At 35.6% G+C, this 25,653-nt stretch overlaps 1 protein-coding gene across 1 annotated transcript in view; it reads left to right on the plus strand.

Moving 5' to 3' along the window:
• Positions 1-1,707: 1,707 nt before the first annotated feature.
• LOC126725148 (protein NO VEIN-like) overlaps positions 1,708-25,653 on the plus strand; it is a 28,326-nt gene continuing 4,380 nt past the window's right edge. Inside the window, exons 1-10 of the mRNA XM_050429685.1 lie at positions 1,708-2,596; positions 2,704-3,822; positions 9,400-9,504; positions 9,810-9,987; positions 10,696-12,476; positions 16,184-16,396; positions 19,096-21,363; positions 22,569-22,681; positions 23,566-23,968; positions 24,051-24,368. Coding sequence (XP_050285642.1) covers positions 1,868-2,596; positions 2,704-3,822; positions 9,400-9,504; positions 9,810-9,987; positions 10,696-12,476; positions 16,184-16,396; positions 19,096-21,363; positions 22,569-22,681; positions 23,566-23,968; positions 24,051-24,368 — 7,227 coding nt within the window. The 5' untranslated portion in view covers positions 1,708-1,867. The remainder of the gene's footprint in view (positions 2,597-2,703; positions 3,823-9,399; positions 9,505-9,809; positions 9,988-10,695; positions 12,477-16,183; positions 16,397-19,095; positions 21,364-22,568; positions 22,682-23,565; positions 23,969-24,050; positions 24,369-25,653) is intronic.

A 25,653-nucleotide genomic window follows, 5' to 3' on the forward strand; every position in this document is an offset into this window, starting at 1 on the left:
GCCATAGGACCAGGCCTCATGTCATTATGCTCGGCCCAAAACTCGTTGAGCAAGCCATTATAATACATGTACGTCATCGTTCATCACCTAGGAATTGACCGGCAAGGTACACCTCGGGCGGAAACATGATTGCTCGAAAACGTTGTACCCCGGTTATCCGGCACTACGCTGTCGAACATCCCTCCTGAAGTGGGGAGCCAGTTCCAATGCCACTCTCACCACACCTCACTCCTAACTAAAACATCCACTTAGCAATAATAACATTGGACCTCCTATTCCGCTAACTAGAAGAGTAATCATGACTCCCTACTAATTATAAGGCTATAAATAAGAGAAGCGAAGGAGGAAAATGGTTGTTGAAAGGAACACAAGGAAACTGAGAATATAGAGAAAGGGAAAGCGTGAGTAATAGTAGTAGTACAGAAAGAGCAAAATAGTTTAGAGTGAAAGGCAACTAAGTTGGGTTTCTGTGTTGTGAACGACCTTAAGTAGGAAACCCTAAATCCACTTCATAAATAAGTTGTGAGCCCAAGTGAGGTTCAGCCCAATAACATCATTCCTGGTGCGCACAATATTAATTTTGGACATAAATTTAAATAATGCTCCTCTAGATTTTTACTATAAGCATGTAATTAAAGTGTATTATACGTAATTTAATTATGTTTTATTTTTATTAAATGGACCTGTAAATTTTTAGATATGTCAAGACTTACTTTTTTAAAAATATAAATACTTACTTGATGTAAATATTTTTGTTTACATGAGAAATTTTTATATGTTAAATAAAAATTACAAATATTCTTCATGTATAAACAATAAATAAAAATGTAATATATATAGCTTTGGCTCTCTAAAATTTTTTATGCGTACATAATGTACAATAAAACAATATTTTTTGCTTGTGATAAGAATAAAAAACAGTATTTTCTGCTCAAAAACACTCAATATGATGAATCTGATTTTTTTTTTTTTTTAATGAAAAGATGACAACTTTATTAAGAAGAAGATAATTTAGTACATTTTGAGCCAAAACTAACTCGTTAAAAGCTACAAGATAAATCCAGTACAAATTTTTTGATGAATGTGATTTGATTTAATATTTAGTTACAAAATTGGTTATAATTAAGACTACAATCTTAATATCTTTTTATCGGAGGTGAATTTTGACAAATTCACCATTAGATTACATCTTCTTCTTATATCTTCCATACTTGTAAAATTTCTAAAAAATTAAAGATCAATAACTATGTCATTAATAAATTTTTTAAATTACAAGTTTTTGTAATTTAAAATTATGCATAAAATATAATCCTATAGATTATATAGTAAATAATATTTGATTGACATAAAAATTTGACATGTGTACATGTATAATGTAAAGAAAATGTAATTCAACAGTTAGAATTTTAAAATATGTAGTAAGATTTATTTTATTGATTTGTAACAAAATTTTGTCCTATTTTCTGCTTATAATGTACAATAAAACAATATTTTCTACTCAATGAATGTGATTTGATCCAATCCAATTCAAGTTAGAAGTTGAACAGTATCGTCTTATACATATTTATTATTTATAAAATATATATATATATATATTTTTTTTTATTATTAAAAAAAAAGGTACGTAAGTACCTTTCCTTAAACCGAAGTTTACAATTGTCGACATTGCCGCCTCCATTCGCTCAAAATTGAAAAACCTATGATGCGCTGAATTTGGGCCGTTGGATACTTAAATATACCGACGTTTACGATTGTTCTTCGTCACCTCACTTGCCGCCTCCATCCTTTTTATAAAACTCTTTTACATTCCAAACACCCCGTCGTCACCAAAAAAAACTCCTCACTCTCTTCCTTTCCTTTCACTATTATGTACGGATACCCTTCTGGTTTCCGGCCCCCCGCTGCTGCCGGCGGCGGCGTCGTCGGCGGCTGGGGTTCTCAGCCGCTGCAGCAACAACCACAACAGCCGCCTCAACAACAACAGCAGCCTCTTCCTCCTCCTGCTGCTCCGGTAGCTCTTTTAAATAATCCCAGTTTCGCCCTCCAAAACCCGAACTATTTCCTCCAAAACCCCCAAGCTGCCTTAGTTTTCCTTCAACAACATCAACAACAACAACAACTTCTACAACAACAACAACTACAGCAACAGCAACAACAACAACAACAACAACAACAACAACAGCAATTCCTTCTCCAAAACCAAAACCCTAACGCCTTCCCAATCCAAAACCCTCCTCCTCCGAATAACCCTAACCTCCATATCCCCCCTCCCCAGAATCTGAATCTGACTCAGAATCAGAATCAGCAGTTTTCCAATTCGAAACAAACCCACCCAATCGAAAAGGTCGACCGCCAAAACATCTCCCCTCCCCAGAATCCGAAGTTGCCCAATTCAAAGCAAACCCACTCAATCGACAAGGTCGACCGCGCCGTCGTGAAGGCGAGGCGCAATATAATCGCGGCCGGAGAGAACGTGACGGCGTGGCAAGTGTCTCAAGATGCGCTGCTCAACCTCAAGCTCGATTCCTGGTCTTCTCTCAACTTTCCAATGCAGAAAGTCCCCAGTCTTCACAGTCTTATGCTCCTCGAAGGGAAGGTACTATTATTATACTATTGTTATTTGTCTTTTACTTCAATTTTGTGTATTGGTGAAAGCAAAATTGATCCATAAAGGTTGTTGTTTTTGTTGTTTGGTTTGATTAGATAAATGCATTTATCCATTGCTTTGTTGGGGTTCAAAGAATTACTTCGTTGTATGATTTGGAAGTAGCGATTTGTAAGGTTGAGGGCGTAGATAGCTTCGAAAAGCTTGAATTGGGGCCATTGTTGCGACACCCGCTTGTGTTGCATTATTTTTCACTCAGTCCTGATATCACTGAAGTTTTTAAAATAACCGGCAAGGAGGTTTGTTCGTTACTTTGGAATTTCATGGATAAGAAGAAGAAGAAGAAGAGTAAGAATGTTGATGACGCTGTTCAAATTGAAGAGTTTTTGGATTTTGTTGCTAAGAAGCGTTCTGTTGCCAGCAAGGAGGAACTTTGCTTACGAATTCAAAGCTTGGGGATGCATATTTCTGTTATCCGGAAAGCCATGAGCTTAGAGACTGCCACTTTTAAGAAGCCTCTAGATAATGCTAAGAAGAAGACTCTATATAATGCTAAGAAGAAGACTCTAGATAATGCTAAGATGAAATCCAAGAGGAGGCGTCCTCTTCTTTGGGCGTTGAAAAAGCAGCTTGATGAACGTTTCAGTTCTATTTCTCAGCGTGTTGAATCATTCTCCTCTGTACAGAAGGTTTTTTGTGGCAAGCACACTAGATTTGGTTCATCAGGCTCTGATGAAGGTGAAAATATTGATGATGAAGATTTTGGTTCTGAAGACGAAAGGACTGAAGATGCTAACTTGCGATCGCAGAATGTTGCAAGTTCTTCTGACCGAGTCAGTAGCTGTCCATACCCATCTGAAATTGAAGAGATGACACGGCTTGGGTTGAAAGGTGAAGCGTATGGGCACCTTGCTCCTGCTAGCCCAAGGCACAATGAGAGTTGTAGTGGATCATCAAAAAAGAAAAGGAAATCTGAAAATCCAAGTTCCACCATGTCTGCACCCTCTGGATCATCTAAAAAGAAAAGAAAACCCGAAGATCTAGGCCGCAATGTGTCTAAGGTGGTGGTAGAACTAGATGTTGATACTGTAGATAATTCCAAGGAGATTGAGGAGGCTAACAATTGTAACGAAGCTGATCTTGCAATTGCTAATCACTCTATAAAGACATTCATTACAACCTGGAAGGAGGCGTGTCGGGATCATACTGTGCCTGAGGTATGTTAATTCTTGTTATAGATTATGATTCACACCTATCCATTGATTTAATTCTTTATCTGATTTTGAAATTTAATTTTGCTTTTTATGATTTATGTAAAGAATATATGTGTAAATTCATTTATTTAAAATGATTTCACGATAGTTCTCAGGGTTTATAAATTTTAGAAATCTTCTTTCATAGTCTTAGAGATTTTTACCACTCAGTATCTCTTTTGTGATTTGGTTGGAATTCTAATGGTTTTAATTGACAATGTAATATCTAAACTGTATTGCAAATCCTGCATATCTAATAGTGGGTCATTGATATATGAAGAATATATTCGACTGGAAATTAAAGGATTTGAGTTCATATCCTATTAGGACTAAAATTTTTAGTATGGCACAAAATATTGACAAAGGCTTTGACCATCCCATTATATCCTATGTGTATTGAAGATGATATAGTGGCTCTTGCTTGTTTGGGGTTGCACATGTCTCTCCTTTCTTTTCTTAACTTGGAAAGGGGAAAAAAAGAGAGGAGAAAGATCTTAAATTAAGTACATATTTCTATCCTGTTTTGAGGTTTGAGAGGGAGTGCGCATTTAGGGTCTCCTACCTAGAGCATTTGGTGTGCAAAGGTTCCGCAGAAGGTAGCATGTTTTGAGTGGACAGTGGAAAGTTTTTCCGAATTGTTGGAGTATATCGGTGACATAGTAAAAATCATATTTCTCTTGGCATTTTGCAGTGGCAATGGAACTGTTGTCTTTGGTGTTCTTAATCTGTGTTACCTATCAAAAAAAAAAAAAGGTGTTCTTAATCTGTGTTGCACCATGTGATGCTTAGGACCCATGAGGAGGTTCTGGCATGCTGGAAAGACAAACTTGTGTATCACAGGCATACTAAGGTTTGGAATGTTGTGCGTTTCTCCCTTATCTGGATGTTATGGTAATAGAAGAATAACCTCACCTTCGATTGAGTTGAGCATAATTTGAGATGGATTAAGTGTCCATTTGGGATTCCTTAAATTCATTGTGTGGACGGCCGCATGGGGAGATTCTTACTTGTGATAACCTCATTTTGAGAGGCAACACTTTAGTAGGATGGTGTTGCATGTGCTGGTCTAGTTGGGAGATGGTGGACCACCTTTTTTGATTCATTGTGTGGTTGCATATAATTTGTGGAGTTTTGTTTTAAGATGCTTTGGGATCCATTAGGTCCTACTGGGTAAGGTGATGGATGTCACGTTTGGTTGGAGGAATTGGGTGGGTAAGCATTCTTTGGCAATTTGGAATATGGTTCGTTTGTGTTTGATATGGACTATTTGGAGGAAACATAATTGGCGTACATTTGAAGATGTGTAGTGTAAGGGGAGGGTCAGTTTCTATCAATTTTTTCTAGCTCTCTATATGATTGGTCTCGAGCATGGGGCTTAACACATTGTGATTCTATTGCGTGATGTTTTTAGACTCGTTATCTTCTTGTACATAATTCTATTTTGTAATTCTTCAGGCATCTTCATGTCCTTTGCTTATGAAGTAGTTTTTTCTCAATAAAAATTTCTTATTTATATATATAAAAAAGAAGTCGTCGGCTTACTTGACTGAAAAAACAAGTTCGTTAAATAATTGTACTTTAAAAAAGTTGAAGGTTTTAAAATGTTGTACCTAGCCAAATTAGAAATAAGCCATCCTAAACACACATACAGAATATATGTTCTAAGACCATTGAATGATTGGAGGAGGGCCTTTGGCAGCCTCCATTGCCTTTTATTTTGTACGGTAAATTATAGATGCACCACCTCACCCTCCATCCCATTATTTTAGGAGATGTGCCAATTGAGCTACAGCTCATTGCCTCAGCAGCTTCCATTGTCATTTATTTTTAGATTTTGTTGCTCTTTTATATTTTGGATTGTAAAATTTTTTGGGGGATAATATGTACTTCTCCTTTATAATTTTTCCAGGTTCTGTTATTAATATTTCTATTACTTAAAAAAAGAAAAAGAATTATGAGAAAAAGGAAGCACTTGCCATGAAATCTTATATCTTATGTTACATGCCTGAGACTTTATTGTGAAATTTAACCGATTTTTTTTTTTTTTTCAACCTTGGTTGATTTTTTGTGGTAATAGAAGTCTATAAAATTTTTGGATTTTTGTGATCTTTTGATGTTGCAGAAGTTTAGGAGGATATATGAAATTTAGGAACTGTAAGTGAAATTCATAGTCTTCTATGTTCATCAAGTTATTGATGGATAATTTCTAAGTTATCTCTTGATGCCCAGAACTTATCTTATAAAACAGTTGCCTACAAACTTCAGCAATAGGTAGTTGCTAGTTGGTTGTTAAGTAGAGAAAGGAAACAATGAGGACATATGAAAACTAGGAACTATTATGTAAAATACTTAGCCTTCTATGTTCTGCAGTACTAACTAGTTCAAAGGAATCAATGTAACAAATGATCTAGTTATTGAGGGATAATTTCCGAGTGATCTTTTATTTCCCAGAACTTTGCTAATGAAACAGTTGCTTACTAACTCCAACAACAGGTGGTTGGTTGTTAAAAGGAAAGAAAGGAAAAGGTGTGGAGATATGATATTAGGAACTATTAAGTGTTCTGCAGTACTTACTAGTTCAAATGAATCAAAGTAAAAAATTTTCAAGCCATTGTGGAATAATATCCAAAATATCCCTTGATTCCCAGAACTTTACTTATGAAACAGTTGCTTACAAACTTCAACAGTTTTTTAAGGCCACTCTTTTGGTGTTCTGCTATCTTCTTGATGTTTTGCATAACATTATGTTTGATTCACTGCAAGAGAAAAGAAAATAAGTTATTTATTTATTTATAAAATTTAAAAAACAAATCCCTTTTTCTTTTTTTGATAAGTAAGAAAGATGTATATTTGGGTGACTCCTTAAGACTATGAATAAAATTTTCTTTACTTATCAAAAAAAGAAAGAAAGATGTAAATTCAAAAAGCTACCTCATGCAAAAAGGGCATAAGGTAGGCCAAAGATTACAGAAAGGAAAACGAACAAACAAAGAAAAAACTAATTACAAAGGAGAGAACAAAGGAATAAAGAGAGAGAATCACTAGAGGTAGTCCAAAAGCCCTAGACCAGTCAAAAAGGGAATCACCAAAAGAAGCAAGCAGGTCATTGGAGCTTTCCATGTTTTGTTTCATAAAAAAAATCCCTTTTCAAAAGTTTTGTTTGTTGATGGGGAGAGAAGAAATAAATTGTGAGGAACACATCATCATTCTCTTCTAGTGCCTCCCCAAAAACTATTCAAGATATGGATAGATGATTATAGTCTGATGTAGTATAGTCCTTTGGTTTTGAGATTGGGGTTTAGACTCAATATTTTAGATTTTGAGGTTTATGAAGTTGTGGAATTGAAAAATGAAAGAAAACAAAGTAACGGAGGTGCAGTCCAGGGGCTGTAAACATACTAGAATGATAGATTGAATTTTTGGGGTTGTCGATGCTCTTTGGTGATAAGTTGTGCTGACAGTTTTGGCTTGAAAGTGTCTGGTTTTGGTTCAGAAAATCAATGGAGAAATTCAAGAATAATGAGATAATTAGGCAGTCTTACCAGTTCTTCTAGACTCACTTAGAAGAATATATATATAGATATATATATATTGTGGAAATTCAATAGTTGGGGGAGGGGGGATTTGAACCCTAGGCATCTTCATTGGAAACACCAAAAAGTGCTAGTTGAGCCACAAGGCTCTTAGCAACTCACCTAGAAGAATTTTAGTGGAGTCTTGTAGTTAAAGGAAATCATAATATGCTGAATTTTATTAATCAAAGTTCTCTCTTTAATTGTTTACAGGGCCACAAAGTTCACTTATTTTGTAATAAATTCTAAACATACCCTAAAATAACATTAAAACTGCTAATAAGACAAGGAAATGACTAAACAAGGCTCAAAATATAACTAGAAAAAGTCAATTTAACAGCAATAAAATGAAACTAGACTAATAAGTCATAACTAAGTAACTTCTAACAAAATTGTAAAATTACTAAATTACCTTATAATTAGAATTTTCTGACTTGTTGGATCTGTCAGTGTCTATCATGCTGGCTTTATAAATTTTCAAGATTGCCTTCTGCATCATAGCTGTAAAGTTTGGGCTAGAAAGTGATGCTCTTTGGCGTTAAGTGATAGAGGTGAAGTATGGTTGTGATTGGGGTGATTGGTGTTCTAGCTCTTTCTCTGGTCCTTATGGAGTCAGTTTGTGGAAAAATATTAGAAGGGGGTGGCACTCTTTATCTCGGTTTATTATGTATGAAATTGGAGATGGATCAAAAGTGCAGTTTTGGCTAGATTGTTGGTGTTGGACTTCTTCACTCGCAGTCCGCTATCCTGAATTATATAGGATTAGCTGTAGTAAAGAGGCAAGTGTGGCGGATCTAATGAGGTACTCCAATGGAGTCCTCCATTGGGAGATTCAGTTTTGTAGGGAGGTGCATGATCGTGAATTGGAAGCTTTCAGGAGCTTCATCAATTCCATTTATAGCACTCCTGTAAGGGGAATAGAGGACGATAAGAGATGTTGGCTGCCTTGTAAGAGTAAGGGGTTCACGGTTAGTGCATACTACCATCTTCTTGTTGGCCATAGTGAGCAGTTTTTCCCTTGGAAAAGCATTTGGAAGCAGAAGATCCCCTCTAGAGTGGCTTTTTTTGTCTGGACCGCAGCCTTGGGGAAATGTCTAACAATTGACAATTTAAGGAAAAGAAAGGTTTGCATTTTGGATTGGTGTTTTATGTGCAAGTGTAATAGTGAAAGCGTTGACCATCTTTTCCTTCATTGCCTGGTTGCTTCGGAGCTATGGGATATGGTTTTTGGTTTATTTGGAGTTAGTTGGGTCATGCCATTGTCTGTTGTTGGGCTCTTTGCTTGCTGGCAAGGTCGTTTTGGTTGCCATCGTAATGGAGATATTTGGAAGGTCGTTCCTCTTTGTTTGATGTGGTGTATTTGGAAGGAGAGAAATAGTAGGTGTTTTGAAGACATTGAGCGTTCCATGCCTGATCTCAAGCTTCTTTTTCTCTGATCCTTATTTGACTGGTTCTCTGTGTGGAGAAACCAACCTTTTTCTACTATTTTGGATTTACTTGACTTTTGTAATTTTCGTTTTTAAATTGTTCACCCCTGTATACTTCTTGTGTACTTGGGTATCTCTCTTATTTTGATATCAGTGAATCCTTATTACTTATCAAAAAAAAAAGTTGTAAAGAAGAAAGATACCGAACTTCATTCTCTCTCTCCCTCCCTCCCTTTTCTGTTTAACCATAGAAATATATGTGTATGTGTTTGTGTTTGTGTGTGTGTGTGTGTGTAAGCGCGTTTCTCCTCTTTTGTTTTGTTTTGCTTTTTTTTTTAGTTGTAGTTTTCCTGGTAGTATGTGGAGGAAAAGGAGTGCAATAGATTGAAAAACTTACACTTTGATTTTCAATTATGCCTTCAGTTCTATTTCTTGTGACAATGCTATGTTTCTATTCAGGGGCTGGTCTAGTTGGTTCTTGTTTATTGTGCTTACAAAAATGGGATGCAATTTTCAGCTGATATCTCCTAATACCCTTGTAGGTTTTCGAGAGGATGCTTCAGTTTTATAACGTAAAAGCTCGACGGAGGAAGAAAATCAAATTGATGTTTTCATCGTTTCCATTTGTTGGATTACTAAATGTTGCTGTAAGTTGGTTGTGTTGAATTTTAGTATTAAACTTTATTACATGTAATAACTGAATAATAGAATCTTATCATGAAATATTTTAACTAACTCCAATTTTTTTGTTATATAAAGTAATTTTATAAGTTCCTTCAGATGGTATAAGTGCTAGTTAATGTATCTTCTGTCTGTTTGAGTGTCCTCATTTTTTAATTGTTGTCTATGTTTTATATTTGCATATACATAGTGACTAACGTCTGCAATCCTTGTTGTGATGCTTCTATATGAGATCACACAGTCTGATTAAGTTGCTTTTTATATATTGCAGGTATCATCTATCAAATCTGGAATGTGGGACAGCATATACGATACCTTCCTAGCCATTAGTCAACAGGAATTAACTAACTCATTTATGCAAAATCAATCTGACTATGAGATCATAGATGTTGAACCAAGTGTTAAGGATGCACCAGTCATCGCTGAGCATAGTGTTGAGCTTACACACAGTGAGTAGTGTTTACTTCTTAAAATAGGCTTTGCTGATAATAGTTCAATTATGGTTTGCCTATTCCCTTACTTTTCTTATCTTGTGTTGTCTGTCTTTTTTCTTTTTGGGTTTTTTGGGGGGGGGGGGGGGGGATTTCATAATTTTTTTAATTTACAACTGGAGTGTAAATTGGTTGAAAATTAAACATCCCTCCTTTCTCAACCTATGACTTGGTTATGCATTTTGACATCATCTTGAATTCTAAATCTTGCTGAATTTTTGTAAAATTTTGCTCACTGGACTCTTGTCATAATGCCACGATTGTAATGTGCATGCCTTGAAATTCTAGGGAGATTACATGGGACTTTGATATTTGTTTTTGGATAATTGGACTTTGATATTTGTTAATGGAAAAGGTCTATTTTCATTTGTTTAGTTGGTCATGCTTTGGTGTGATTTACTTGATAAGTGAATTAGGGAACCGGAAGGGGTAGCACAATCATTTGGGGACCTCACCTTATGAAGTGGTAATCACTAGTTTGAATCACACTTTCCTCCCCTGTTGGAGTCAAAACTTATATAAGAAAAAAGTGAATTGGGGAAGGTGTCAATATATTGTGACACTTTTTTGAGTTTCCCGACTTATTATCCCATCATTCCTAATATTTTTTCCCTATAAATTTCTTTACTTTAATTGTGATGTGTAATTACCAATTCGATCTCACAGGTGTATCTGTTGAAGACATTATCAGGAAAGCTGCAATGTATTTTGAGCTTGACAATGGAATCCATAGTCGTGGTAAATCAGTTCTAGAAAAGAGAATTAACATCTTAAGGGAGCTCTATAATTGTGAGTTTTGGCTAGCGGAGCAATTTTGCGTCAAGACATTTAAGTCACTTGGTTTTGGGGAGTTTTTAATGTTCCTAGAAAAACATGCCTCCCTCCTACCTGATGAAATACACAAGTTCTTAACAGCTGACATATGTGAAAAGTCCCCTTTGGAGGTTTGCATGCTTCAGCATCAGTTGTTTGTTTTAGTATCACAAGCTCTGAATGGCTGCGTAGGGGAGAAAGAAATAGCAACCAAGAAAATGATTTCTTCATTGCTTAGGAGGCAATTCCCATTGATCAGTTTCAAAATTTCGGAAAATGGTTCTATGTCGGACTTCCTAGATATTTTGGGGAAGCATAAGAATAATGTAATTTCTAAAGGAGTCCTATTTTCTGTAACATTATTTGAAATGTGTCATGTTGGAGACTCAACAGCCCATAATGGAAGTGAATTATTGGAAACCACGAAGGTGAGAATCGACATCAGCCAGAAAGGAGCCTTGGAATCTCTTACATCCAAGGATGCAGTTGAGGCCTTACTTAGGGCACCGCTGATGTCTGATCTAAACACATGGGCACATTGGGACTTGGTATTTGCTCCCTCACTTGGTCCTCTTGTGCCATGGTTGTTGAATGAAGTCAACACGAAAGAATTATTGTGTTTAGTGACAAAAGATGGCAAGGTCATGCGCATTGATCATTCAGCTACTGTGGACTCATTCTTGGAAGCTGCACTTAAAGGATCTCCTTTTCAAACAGCTGTGCAGTTGTTATCTTTGTTCTCATTAGTTGGGGGAGAAAAATATGTTCCCTTGTCCCTTTTAAAATGTCATGCACGTCATGCATTTGAAGTCATTTTGAAGAATTCTCTTGAGAATGGAGAAGTAAATGACAATCGGAACTCTCTCATGCAAGGAAACACTTCATATATGCAGAAAATAGTTGATGAGGTTGATACTCATGCTGGTAGTTTTAGTAGTGAGTTACACAAAAGTTTATGCAATATGAATAAAGCAGTGCCTGTAGTATCAAGATTTTTCCTTGATTGTCTTGGCTATTTACCCACAGAGTTTTGTGGTTTTGCTGCTGATGTTTTGCTTTCTGGAATGCGATCTGTCATCAAAGATGCTAATTCAGCCATTTTGTGTGAATGCAACCAAAGGGAAGAGCGTGTCATGCTTCATGAAGTTGGATTGTCTCTTGGTATAGTGGAGTGGATTGATGATTACCATGCATTTTGTTCTGCTGATGCGACTAATTTTTTCCCATTTGGAGCTTCATGCTTGGAAGCTGCTGGGCCTGAGAAAAGCATTGGCCTTAAGAATATGCAAGATTTGTCAAGTAAGTCTTCCACTTCCAAAGTAAAATTGGATGTACCTCTTGTGGCAGATGGGAAGATTGAAGAACATACTGGAGTTTGTCAATCAATCAATGGGGCATTAGCTTTTGATGATAGAATTAGTAGTGGTTGCTTGCAACATTTATCTGAACTTAATGAAGATAAGAATGCAGCCCTGGTCATTGAATCTATCAGGCGGGAGGAATTTGGCCTTGATCCAAGTCTTTCAAACACTGAAATTAGCATGTTGAAGAAGCAGCATGCTCGCCTAGGGAGAGCACTTCATTGTCTCTCACAAGAATTATATTCTCAGGATTCACATTTTCTTCTTGAGCTGGTAAGATCATCTTCTTTGTTTCTCTCATTGAGAGTAGTAGTGTAGTACAACTTCACATGTGAGTAACGTGATTGATAAATTACCAGTTGTCTCAAAAACTAAAGCTTTTGAGAGAATTGGTAATTTAACATGGTATCAAAGTAGGAGATTTGAGTTCAATCCTTGTCTTCACTCTACCTCCTATTTAAAATGTTAAAAATCCCATGTGTTAAGCCTCACTTATTAACTAGGAGTTTAGGCCCTCACATGAAGGAGAGTGTTAGAAATATGGTTAAATGATTAAATTCATCATTTCTTAATAACTTAAGCTTTTGGAACACTAGGTAATATAACAATGGTGAACCAATATAGATTTGTGAAGTTGGTTTTCAATGCATCCTATATTCTGTAAGGATTTTATGTTATTGAAACTTCATAAAATGATATTTGGAGTACAAAACAAACCATCATCCATATTTAGAGTACCAAAAACTATAACTGACATGCTGATGAACTCTAGCTGAAGTGGCACCTTCTCCCTAATTAAGACCAAGGTGGGGGGTGAGGTTGTGGGTTCATGACCCATCACATATGAAAGTACCAATACAAAAAATTGGTGTCACAAATCAACCATCTAATATCCATCCCAAATAAACTACATTCAATATTATTTAGTTGTGACAATATCTCCGTCATCGACCTCACCATTCATGAAAAGAGCAGTCTCCATTTTTTTTTTATATGAAAACTGATCTTATTAAAGAAGGTAGTAAAATTCAAATAGGGATTGTCCTGGATCTACTCCCGAAAGAATTAAAGTCTGAAAACCAAAAGATCTAAAATATCAAAGAAAGATGTAGCTTGTACGTTGTCTTAAAATAGTCACCCAATCATAAAAAGATAAAAAAAAGAGTACTTAACGCCATCAAATGTTCTACTATTCATTTCTCTCCTTATTGTTCACATTACACATAGAGGAACAGCATTCCTATTTTTTATACACTTTTGATTACAAAACCTCCCGTGCTAACATTCAAGCAACTAGATCACCTTCTTTGGCATTTTCCATAAGACACCAATAGTAAGAACACAAACAGTCAATATTTTTACCATTGATTAAGGAGTTAAGACTTAAAAAATGATCAGTTGCTTATTTACTGTTGTTTTGTATAGAATACCAATCAACAATTAATAGGTTTCTATTATGAATAGTCTTAAAATCTTTCCTTCAGAGGCACCTAGTTACATCAAATACTATTCCAAGGAAATTTCACAAAAATCAACCCTTGTAATGTCACATAAGAATCAGATGGACTACTAATTTTCAGAACCCAGCTACACTTCAATTTATTCTATCCTCAACAGCTCAACTACACTAGAAGGGAAGTTAGAAGAAAATAAATTTGTATGCTTCCATGACTGGTATGAACTAACGTTTGCTCAAATGACCTTTTGATGTTGGACAAATTTGGGGAATTTGTCTACATGTAGTTGTGGTGGGTTAAGGTTTAGTAGGATTTGTGGACATAGGATCTAGAGTTGTTAAAGAAAGGTTTATGGGGTTGTGTTAGGATTTAAATGTGGATTGATGAGTTATTTGGTGACTATTTGATAGAAGAAAGTGTGGACTCCTAATTTGACTAGTAAACTTAACCTAATAAAATACTAACTTGGACCCAAAGAAAATAAAACCTAATCTACTTAGGATCTCCTAGAAGATTCTAGACCTAACAAATTACAAAAATACCCTTAAGTCGTATGATTGTAGAAATTGTAGATTTGCCCCCCCCTCCTCTCAAAAAAACTGTTTTTACCTGAAAAGACTCGTATTCACATGTGGATCTAATAATATTATTCTTCAATAGGGAATGGAATTTTATTGGGACTGCACTTCTATTTTAATGAAATTTTTATTTACCTATCAAAAATAAAATTCTTGAATAGGGGAATTTCCAAAATATAAGAAAATCCATCTTCCATGGCTGCATTACCTTTAACCTGATACTACCTTGAACAAAGGAGTAAATATTGAACAAAGCCAAGTCCGCTTAGATTTTGCAATGATTGAATCATCAGTGAATTCCAAATGGTAGATCACCATAACCTCTCCTCCCTCAACCTAAAAGCCAGTTAAATAGCCAACACCAACATTTTTGTGTAACATTATGCTAAAAAGTTTTATAACCAATATGAAGAGGAGAGAAAATAAAATATCCCCTTGTCTCATTGCTCTTTGAACCTCCAAAGAATATGGCCTGCCATTTGTTAAAAGAAGAAAAGAAAAAACAAAAAAGAATAGTGAATCACAAAGCCAAATCCATTTCCACTTTTCACCAAAACCAAACCTGGGCATCAAGTGCATTAGAAAAAAAATCCTTTTAATATGGGCTTATGCCTTTATTTATTTATTTATTTTAAATTGGTTGCATGTGCACCTATTGAGTTTTAAACCCTGTGATGACTTTACCTTTTACCTATTCTTGTGGGAGGAGTTAGTGCCATTAGAGTTAGAGCTCAATATCTAAATTACATCCTCTAGGAACACCACTTTGAAGACTGCTATCAAGTGATTTGTTCCCAATATACTGAATTATGACTTGGAAAACATATTGAGGTACTTTAGGAAAATCGACCTCCCTTCTGAAGCAGCCATAAAATTGGTAAGAGGCTTTCTTTATGCATCTGTCCACCATCAAATACAAAGCCCGCTCATTTTTCGCTTCAAGGCCCCTTTCGTAAAAAAGCTCTCAATTTGTTCTATTTGGAAGAGTAATTTTCAAAGCAGTGTAACTCAGAGGAGCAAAACCCACAATCATATTATTAGCTGCTTTGGTGTAAGAGTTAATATGATATGGGTTTCTAGCAAAGTGGAATGGAAAGTCACCAGAATAGAACTTACATCCTAGCAATTTGAATTTTTCGATGCTCTCAGGAACCAACATTGTGAAGCTTGGACTTGCCCTTGAGCTGAATTGGCTCCCAAGTAGGTGATGTGACTTGTTTAGGCTTCTTTCTGTGTTCAGCCTCTTCTTCCATCCATTGTATCTTTCAAAGATGCTTTGGTGACACTTTAGGACATGGTTTTATCCCTACTTACTAATTTTTGAGCAAATAACCCTTCAAACGACAATAGATTCTTTTAAAGTACATTGACAATAACTGGAACTAAAGTTTGTGTTTCCACCCCCTTCACCCAAATTTTCCAATTTAGAGACGTAATTCCAAAGAGAACAATGAGCCATTGCATAAGATGAACTCACTCTCCAAAGGCATTAACCTATAACTGTATGATCTTATACTTAAATAATTCAGCTAAAATCAACAAAGTAACTAATGGGGGAAATCACACCAACCCCTTCCCTTGAGTATCAGGAAATGACAATTTCCCTACTTCACATTGTATTATGATATTATGGTTGAACCATTGTGACTTCTGGTTGTATGGTTTTTTATTCTCACTTTCTATTCTTTTTACTGTTATATGATTTTGTAAAAAGCTAAGAGTAACCCAGATGGTTGGCCATATCTAGTTTATCATTTGACTTACTGTCATCTGTACCATTCTTACTTTATTGTACATCCTGATACAGACTGCAACCCCAATTGTATGGAACCTTTTTTGGTTTGATTTTGGAGATAAATTTCATTAAAGGTATTAAGCACAAATTAGGTTGCTTAGAAGCCTTTTTTTTAATAAACGAATATATTTATTGTTCATGTTGCTTCAGGTTCAAAATGCTGATGATAATATTTATCTGGAAAATGTGGAACCAACTCTGACATTTATTCTTCAAGACTCTGGCATTATTGTCCTAAATAATGAGCGAGGCTTTTCAGCTCAAAACATCAGAGCACTTTGTGATGTTGGAAATTCAACAAAGAAAGGATCTAATGCTGGGTATATAGGGAAGAAGGGCATCGGTTTCAAATCGGTCTTCCGGGTATGTTTGGAGAAGACTATTATCACACACACACATGCATGTATATATTATTGGGACAAGTATTAAGAAATTTATTGAAAAAAATGATAGAGGGCATTGGTCAAGTACTTGGGTTGTCATCATTCTTTGTTTTTTTATTATTTTAAAATTTTCTATTTTTCTCTTCAATTTTAAATGATTTTATTTATTTTGTTTTTACTTTAGAATATTTGTTTTAAAGAAAGTCATAGAATCGAGAAGCTCAACCTAACTGAACCTAAGGCTTAATCATGAAAGTATCATGATATCATATGTTTTAAAGTTACAGAAGCTTTGATTTCTTGGCTATTTGTTGCTAAGTGAACCATCTAGACCTCATATTATTGTTCAATGTTTTCTCAGATAAATCTCTATCTGATTTGGGTGCTTGTATTCTTTTCTTGAAAGTTGCTGTGCTATTTTACTTATAAGTTTTGTTTAGAGATTTCATGCTTTTGAAGGAGTCTTTTCTGGTCAAGCTCCATCAATTCACTGGATTATTACGTTGATCTGGATTAGAATCCTCTAGAATACCCTAAAGGACCTTATCCCTCCTTTATTTCCCATTTATTTTGTGCATTTTCTTACTCTATGATTCATTATGTTATTTTGGGATGTATACTTGGTTTGGATCATGATCAATCAAACTGTCGATATTCAAGTATCACAAGCACTGCAAAGCTTTATACTGGTTTTTGGATTCATTAACCCAGGGTTATTAACATTGTTTTTGATACATATAAGGGCAAATGGCAAAGTACAACCCTACAGTTTGGGGTTGTTAGGATTTTACACCTTGAAGTTTGAGAAACTTGATTTTACACTCTGAAGTTTAGTTCGGTTAGCAAAATCACACCCTCGGTTAATTTGGCAGTTAAGTGACACCTCGTCATGCTGACATGTTTTTTTTTTTTTTTGCCAAATTAGCCTGGAGCCCCTTTTCCCAAAACACACAACATAAACCAGATTTTAATGAGACACTGTTTCACAGCTATTCTCAAACTCAAAACCCCATGAACACCTCATTCCCAAATCCCTTTTATAAAAATTTTGGCAACACAGTAATTTTTTTTTCACCAAGCGCCCCTTTGATCACAGATAAGTACTATGTTCTCAACTTTACTTTTCTTTCTTCCAATTTTTGTTTTCATTAACAATATCATTTTTCTAATCCTAACCCCATTCCAACCTCCAGATCTTACTTTTTTTTCCCCTATATTCCTCCTATTCTTGCTGTCCTTTTCTTCTTTCTTCTTAGTTCAATTTTTTTCCCCTGAATTCTATTGATTTATTGTTTGTTATTTTAATTTCCTTTGATTTTGGGTATTTTATTTTATTTATAATCCTGGGTATCTGCTGGTTGTGTTGAAGATCATAACTTTTTGCGTTGTTGAATGCTCCAAACTGGGCTGAGTGAGCCATGCCAACTGTTTGACTAATCTGCCTATCTTTTGTCTTTCTAAGAAATGAATTTGTTACTGTCACTTGATTTTTTTTTTTTTAAAAAAAAAAAAAAAAAAAAAAAAAACTAATGGATTTGGGAATGAGGTGTTCATGGGGTTTTTCTTCTCTCTTTTTGTTGTACTTTTTAATATGCTTTGTGCTCTACTTTGCATTTAGCAGTTTTTATATACATCCTTCTTACTTATCAAATAAGGAAAAAAAAAAAATCTGCAGTTAATTTGTGTTATGAGTTTTGGGCAAATGACTCTGTTTAAGCTAATGGATTTGGGAATGAGGTGTTCATGGTGTTTTGCTTTTCTCTCTTTTTTTGTACTTTTTAATATGCTTTGTGCTCTACTTTGCATTTACCAGTTTTTATATACATCTTTCTTATCAAAAAAAATCTGCAGTTAATTTGTGTTATGAGTTTTGGGCAAAATGACTCTGTTTAAGGGCTGATTTGGCACCCAAAAAAATAAATATCAATGTGATGAGGTGTGACTTAACACCCAAAACTAACCGAGGGTGTGACTTTGCTAATGGAACCAAACTTAGGGGTGTAAAATCAAGTTTTTAAGCTTCAGAGGTGGACTTTCATATAATTTGAACATTGGCTAAAGGTTATGCTTCTCAAACTCCAGGATTGAATACTAACAATTGCAATAAGTTCAGAAGCCAATTATTAAATCTGGTATATTATGCTTTAGAAGCAGATGATATAATCTATTGTTGACATTCATCTCCAATATGATCAATCTTTTGTTGACTGTGTTCATCTGTCACATGCATTCATAAGCTTTATTGTGGTTATTGGGCGTTTTACGTTGGTTAAAATGTAATTGACAGAATTTAATCTTTTGCTTAAGAATTAGTTTTTTGCTTGGGGTTATGACTTAATATTCCAGGAGTGGACATGAAAAATTGAATGAAGTTTAGAAGAAGATGATTAAAATAGATGTTTAAAGGCTATCTCCCACAAAGAATATAAACATGATTCGAATAGTGTGTAGATGTTTTTCATTTTTAGCATGTCAAAGTCTGTGTTTAACGCACTCTACTTTTGTCAGACAATTGTAATTGTGGTGAAAAGTGTTATGGTGTGAATCCTGGCATAGGTTTGAATGTGGTATCCTCACATAGAAACCTGAGTTACTTTTTGACTAAATTTTTTTTTATCAAACTAATGGTTATAAACTATAAATAATCAACATTCATCAATTTGGATGTTCTTTATGCAGGTTACAGATGCTCCAGAGATTCATTCTAATGGGTTTCATGTCAAATTTGATATAAGTGAGGGTCAGATTGGTTTTGTTTTGCCTACAATAGTACTTCCTTGTGATATTGACTTGTTCAGTAGGCTGGCATCCAGTGACACTGATCATTTGGATGGTCGATGCTGGAACACTTGCATTGTACTTCCTTTCAGATCAAGATTTTTGGACAGTACTGTCGTGAACAGCATTATCACTATGTTTTCAGATCTTCACCCATCTTTATTACTTTTTCTTCACCGGCTTAAGTGCATTAAGTTTAGAAACTTGCTCAATGATTCACTTATTGTGATGAAAAAAGAAATTGTGGGAAATGGCATCATAAGGGTTTCACATGGAAAAGAGAAAATGACATGGTTTGTAGCGTCAAAGAAGTTGTGGACAGATGTCATTCGTCGTGATGTGCAAACGACAGAGATCTCTATAGCATTAACATTGCAGGAATCAATTGATGGGGATTACACTCCACTTCTAGACCAGTGGCCTGTTTTTGCATTTCTTCCTTTAAGGACTTATGGTCTGAAATTTATTCTTCAAGGTGATTTTGTTCTTCCATCATCTAGAGAGGAAGTGGATGGAGATAGTCCCTGGAATCAGTGGTTATTGTCTGAGTTTCCTGGTTTGTTTGTTGATGCTGAGAGATCCTTCTGCGCTCTTCCGTGTTTTAGAGAGAATCCTGGAAAGGCTGTATCTGCTTTCATGAGCTTTGTTCCGCTTGTTGGAGAAGTTCATGGTTTCTTTTCAAGTCTTCCCCGGTTGATTATTTCAAAATTACGTATGACAAACTGCTTACTTCTGGAAGGAGGAAACGACAGATGGGCTCCTCCTTGCAAGGTTCTAAGAGGTTGGAATGAACAGGCTCGCATTCTTCTTCCTGATAGTATGCTTAGTGAGCACCTTGGCCTTGGATTCTTGGATAGAAATATACAAATTTCTGATTCATTAGCAAGGGCACTGGGTATTGAGGAATATGGTCCTAAAATTCTACTACAATTTATACGCTCTTTGAGTCATGTGGAGAATGGCATCAACTCCATGGGCCTGTATTGGTTGTCTTCTTGGCTAAATGCACTTTATACAATGTCATTCCATTCATCTAGACAAACTTTGTTTAATTCTGATGCAGAAATTGATCTCATAGAGAACCTTAAAAAATTACCATTTATTCCTCTTTCAGATGGTACATACAGTTCAGTGAATGAAGGTACAATCTGGTTACAATCTGATGCTTTAAGTGCAGGATTTGATGGCAGGCATGGACTTGAAGCTTTCCCAAATTTATTTGCTAAACTTCGAACTGTGAATCCTGCCCTCCTTTCTGCATCAACTGTTGATACCACATGCTTGGATGTGAGTTTTGTAGGCAACCTTACCAACTTGCTTCATAGAATTGGTGTCCAGTGGTTGTCTGCTCATGAAATTGTGAAGGTGCACATCTTGCCAGCTGTATCTGATGACAGAATTACAAATAGGGACAAGAATTTGATGACAGAGTATGTTTGCTTTGTAATGACCCACTTACAGTCTAGCTGCCCTGATTGTCATGTTGAAAGGGAGTACATAATCTCCCAATTACGAAATAAAGCTTTCATTTTAACAAATCAGGGCTTTCAACGACTTGTTGAGGTGCCAATTCATTTTAGTAAAGAATATGGAAATCCAGTCAATGTGAATATGTTGATTAATGTTGTAGATATGAAATGGCATGAAGTTGACAGCACTTATTTGAGGCATCCAGTTACTGAATCACTCTCAAGTGGACTGGAAAAATGGAGGGAATTTTTCCAGGAATTAGGTGTCGTGGATTTTGTGCAAATTAATCAAGTTGATAAGACTGTTTCTGATATATCTCATATCATTTTTAAGAATCTCATGTGGGAAAGAGATCTGATTTCCCCTGAATCAATTGCCAAAGACTGGGAATCTCATGAATTGGTCCACTTAATATCTGTATTGTCCAAAAATTGCATGCAGCAAAGTTGTATATATCTGTTAGAGATTTTTGATACACTATGGGATAGTTGTTTTAGTGACAAAGTGATGGGTTACTGCAATATTAACTCTGGCGGAGATAGCAAACCCTTCAAGTCTTCTTTTATGAGCAGCATTAGTGATGTCCAGTGGGTGGCATCTGGCATGGATGATGAGCTTCACTATCCCAAAGATTTATTTTACGATTGTGAAGCAGTACGCTCAATTCTTGGTGCTTCTGCTCCATATGCTGTTCCAAAGGTTAGTATGATACACACCAGATATGGTCTTTTACACTTCTCATCTTTTTTTTTTTTTTACTTTGATGTAATCTTTTTTCAATTCTGATTCCTTTGTGATGGGAGCATATCTAGTTGTCATTTATATTCTTTACAAATTCTCTTCTTTTTATGCATGAAATATTGTGAAAGGTGCAATATATTTGTTAGCCTTTTGGTTTGGATGAGTTCGTTTATTATGGAGACGGCCTTTGAATTGGTTTAATTATCATGAGTACTTCCACTATGATGTTAAAGAACTAGAATGTGATGCAAACATATTGAAGGTTGCTACAATTATCAGAAAGGTCATTTTGCACAATGAGATTGAGAGCCGTATTGAGCAGACAGCTCTTGCTTTAGGAGTATCTCTCTCTCTCACACACACACACACACATTTGTTTCTTTACGCTTGCTATGCCAAAGCATTGTACATCAAGTGAGAAAGGGCGTGAAGCTCAATTTGCTACATCAATCAATACAAATTTTTTTTTGGTTGGGGGGATAATTCTCAGTTTTATGAAAATATGGAACAGATTAGACATTTTGTTACAGAAAAGAGAAAAAAGATGAAAGATTGTTGGAGATCAATTTTTGGTTAGAAAATAATGTTATCTGAAATAAGCTTTCGTCACAAAGTTCGCACTTGTATGCAAGAAGAAAGTGAGTTCATCAGGGTTGCTCTTGTTCTTTTGTATGTTTGATATTACGTTGCAACATTAGCACACTGTTTTAAATACTGTAACTTGAAACAAAATATATATGCTCCATCTAATTCTTTGAATGGTTGGCAAAGCCAAATCCAACTTAAATGATTACCTACTTATAAATAATGTGCATTAGCACTCCTACAAGAAACGGCCTAGGTAACATGTGTCCTACGTTTTCTTCACCTGCTCTGCAGTTTGAGCTTCATACAGTGTTGTGCCCTTGATGAGAAAAACAGGGGCCACCCACTTTCTCTTTTCTGCACCAATCCTTATTTACTACTATATCTTTTTTGGGTGTATAGGTAGAGCATGACCGAGTTGTTTTCCTCTTTTCTTTTTTTTTTAGGGGGAGGGGTGGGGGGTTTTTCTTTAAGAACCTGCTGCATCTCCCTGTATGTTGGGAGGATGTAGCTCACATGGTTTTTTATAGTTCTTTACTGAGCTATTATTATTATTATTATTATTATTTTTGGAACAGGTACGAAACGGGAAGCTAGTAAGTGATATTGGGTTTAAGGTTAAAGTTACAATGGATGACATTTTGGAAATTCTGAAAGTGTGGAGAAGTTCTCAGAGATCTTTTAAAGCCAGGTATTGCTGCTTCTTATTTGCCATTTTAGATCTTTAAAAATGTCATCTGAAAGTAAGATTATTTAATTTAGTAAATGTTCTTTCTTGCTGGCTATAGGAACTAATCTAATGCTTTTTTCTCTAGATTTCATGTTATCCACTTGCCATGAACATGTATGTGTAAGGCAGCTCTTGAGTCAATGCTGGATTGAAATTCCTTGCATGGCTATTCTGCGGTTTATATAATTCAGATGATTTCTTGGAAATTTATTTGTTGATAATTTAATAGATGAGTTGATTCAAATTAAGGGAATGAGAAAAAAAGGTTGAACAGACCTAAAATAACATTAATAGAAGTATTAAAAAAGGATATGTCAATTAAGGAGGTGATGGAGAGTATGACTTTGGATATGGTAGAATGATAAGAAAAAATACATGTGACCGACTCTGATTAGTTTGTTGAGGATCTATATCTGACTCAAATATAGATTAATCTGACCCCAAACCCAAAATTTTGGGACTAAGACTTGGTTGTTGTTATTGACTTATTGCTGTATAATTTGACAGATTTGCATTGAGATGCTTTTCATCTATATTTGCTTTCCAGAACCAGAGGTTTTTACATGCTTTTGCTCATACGTTCATCTGTTACTCTTATTCTTTTTTGGATGACTTTCCTTTTTCCTCTTCCTGTTACAAATTACAATGATATCTTATTTACTTATGGAACACTTGCTTTTAATATACGCTTTATATGTGCACTTTTTTGACCTCTTAGCATGCTTGGGTTATATCTATTTTCCATTTATTATTTGTTTAGTCTATACTTTTGAGTCTTTCACTTATAAAAAATACTTCTGAGTCTTTCAACCAACTAAACGGGTCCAACTTTCTTCGCATGCCAGCATATCACAAATGTCAAACTTTTACACATTCATCTGGAAAGAAATGGCTACTTCAAGGCACAAAATCACTGAGGAATTACATTCTGGATCTTGTGTATTTGTTCCCTATGCATCTGGCTCTAGTCGTGAGGATGTGGTACCTGGTATGTTTTTGTCTCCTGAAGAAATATGTTGGCATGATCCAACTGGTTGTCTAGACCAAATTAAGGAGATAAATCCTCAGTGCAGTTTGACAGAAGTGACTCATTGCCCCTTAAAAAAGACACTGAGCAATATATATCCAGGCCTTCGTGACTTTTTCATTGACGGCTGCGGAGTACATGAGACCCCTCCTCTCCGTAGCTACCTACAAATTTTGCTCCAGCTTTCAACTGTTACTTTGCCTTCACAAGCAGCTAATGCAGTAAGTAACCAAATCTGAAACAAAATCACAGTTGCAATTAATGTTTGTTGTGGTGAAACTAAGAGTTTCTTTCATGTCTCAGGTTTTCCAAGTGTTTCTCAAGTGGAGTGATGGTTTGAAATCTGGACTCCTGAGTCCTGAAGATATCATTTACTTGAAAGAGCATCTTATGAAAATTAACTGTGCTGTACTTCCAACTGAATATGATAAGTGGATTTCCCTACACCCTTCCTTTGGCCTTGTGTGCTGGTCTGATAATTTGAAGTTATGGAAACAATTTAAGCATTTCGATAAGATTGAATTTCTGTACTTTGGCAAACTTAGTGAGGATGAAAAACAGATACTACAAACAAAAGTTTCTGTGCTCATGCAAACCATAGGGATTCCTGCTCTGTCAGATGTAAGATCTCTCTCTCTCTCTCTCTCTCTCTCTCTCTCTCTCTCTCTCCCCTCTCAGATGCACAGACGTGGAAAAATGGGCGCTGCACCCGCGTCCAACGCATGCTGCTGCCCGTGCGTCGGTGCTGCATCTGAGTTTTTTTTTTTTAATTTTTAAATTATTATTATTATTATTATTATTATTATTTTTTATGGATTTGTGCCGACTTGGCTTCAATTCGTGCCAATTCAGCCAAAATCAGGTCGTATTGGCCGGCGACCGAAATGGCCGAAAAAAGCCGAAATCGGCCTTGAATCAAGCCGGAACAGTTGAAATTGGCTTCGGGGGACAAATTTCCCACCTCAGAGATGTGTTTTGTGAATCAAGGCATAGTAATGTGTTTTTTAAGAATATTTTAATAGTAAAAATATATAGAAAATATAAATAAAAATATTTTAAATAATTTTTTAATCGCCGCACCCACACCCTACTTTTTCAAAAATTACCAAATCCCGCACCCACACCCGAATCTGGAAACACACCTGTGCTACATAGCTGTGCGCGCGTGTCTAGGCTGTGGTCTAGGGATGTTGCTCTTGAGTTGGCAATGTTTTAACTTCGCATGAACTCATCCAATAGGTCTGGCAGTGTATCTAATTATCAATGTGTTTACCTGAATGAAATGGACAGCTAGACATTCCTACTACAAATGATTGGAATTTTAACTTGAGCTTATCCTAAAGAAGCCTCAAACAATTTTATTTATAGCTATTTTAGCACTCAGAATAAACTATAAAGTACTCTACCTACTTTTAGATGTATTCATGGTTCTAATTTTGTATTGTTGTTTTATAGCACATCATAACTGAGCTTGTATACATATATAGTATAAGGAACTTTATCTTATTTGGTGCACCATGAGATACATGGGTAATCTTTGAACTCTTTCATTTTTGTTCATTTTACTGTGTAGAGCTTGTACTGATCATTTATTGATCACTTTCAAGGTTGGATCTTTCATGTGATGTTATTCGGTCCTAGAAGTTTGTTTACATGTGTTGTTTTGCAAGTATCATGATAAGTTTGTGTGGAGTATGAAATTATTCCTTTCTCTGTTGCATACACTCAAGTTGCTTCTGAATGTGTTCATAGAAAGTTGGGTTTGATAATTGTGTGTTCTTGTAACACCACTTCCACTTCAGATGTAGTTACTGGCAAACCTAGCAAAAGAATGAAAAATTGTGGGAAATGGAGAACGATATATAGTGGGTTTTACTTGGAATCGGACAGCTTTCTCTCTCTCCAT

The sequence above is a fragment of the Quercus robur genome, chromosome 5 (genome assembly GCF_932294415.1).
Source record: "Quercus robur chromosome 5, dhQueRobu3.1, whole genome shotgun sequence".
Classification (NCBI taxonomy): Eukaryota; Viridiplantae; Streptophyta; class Magnoliopsida; order Fagales; family Fagaceae; genus Quercus; species Quercus robur.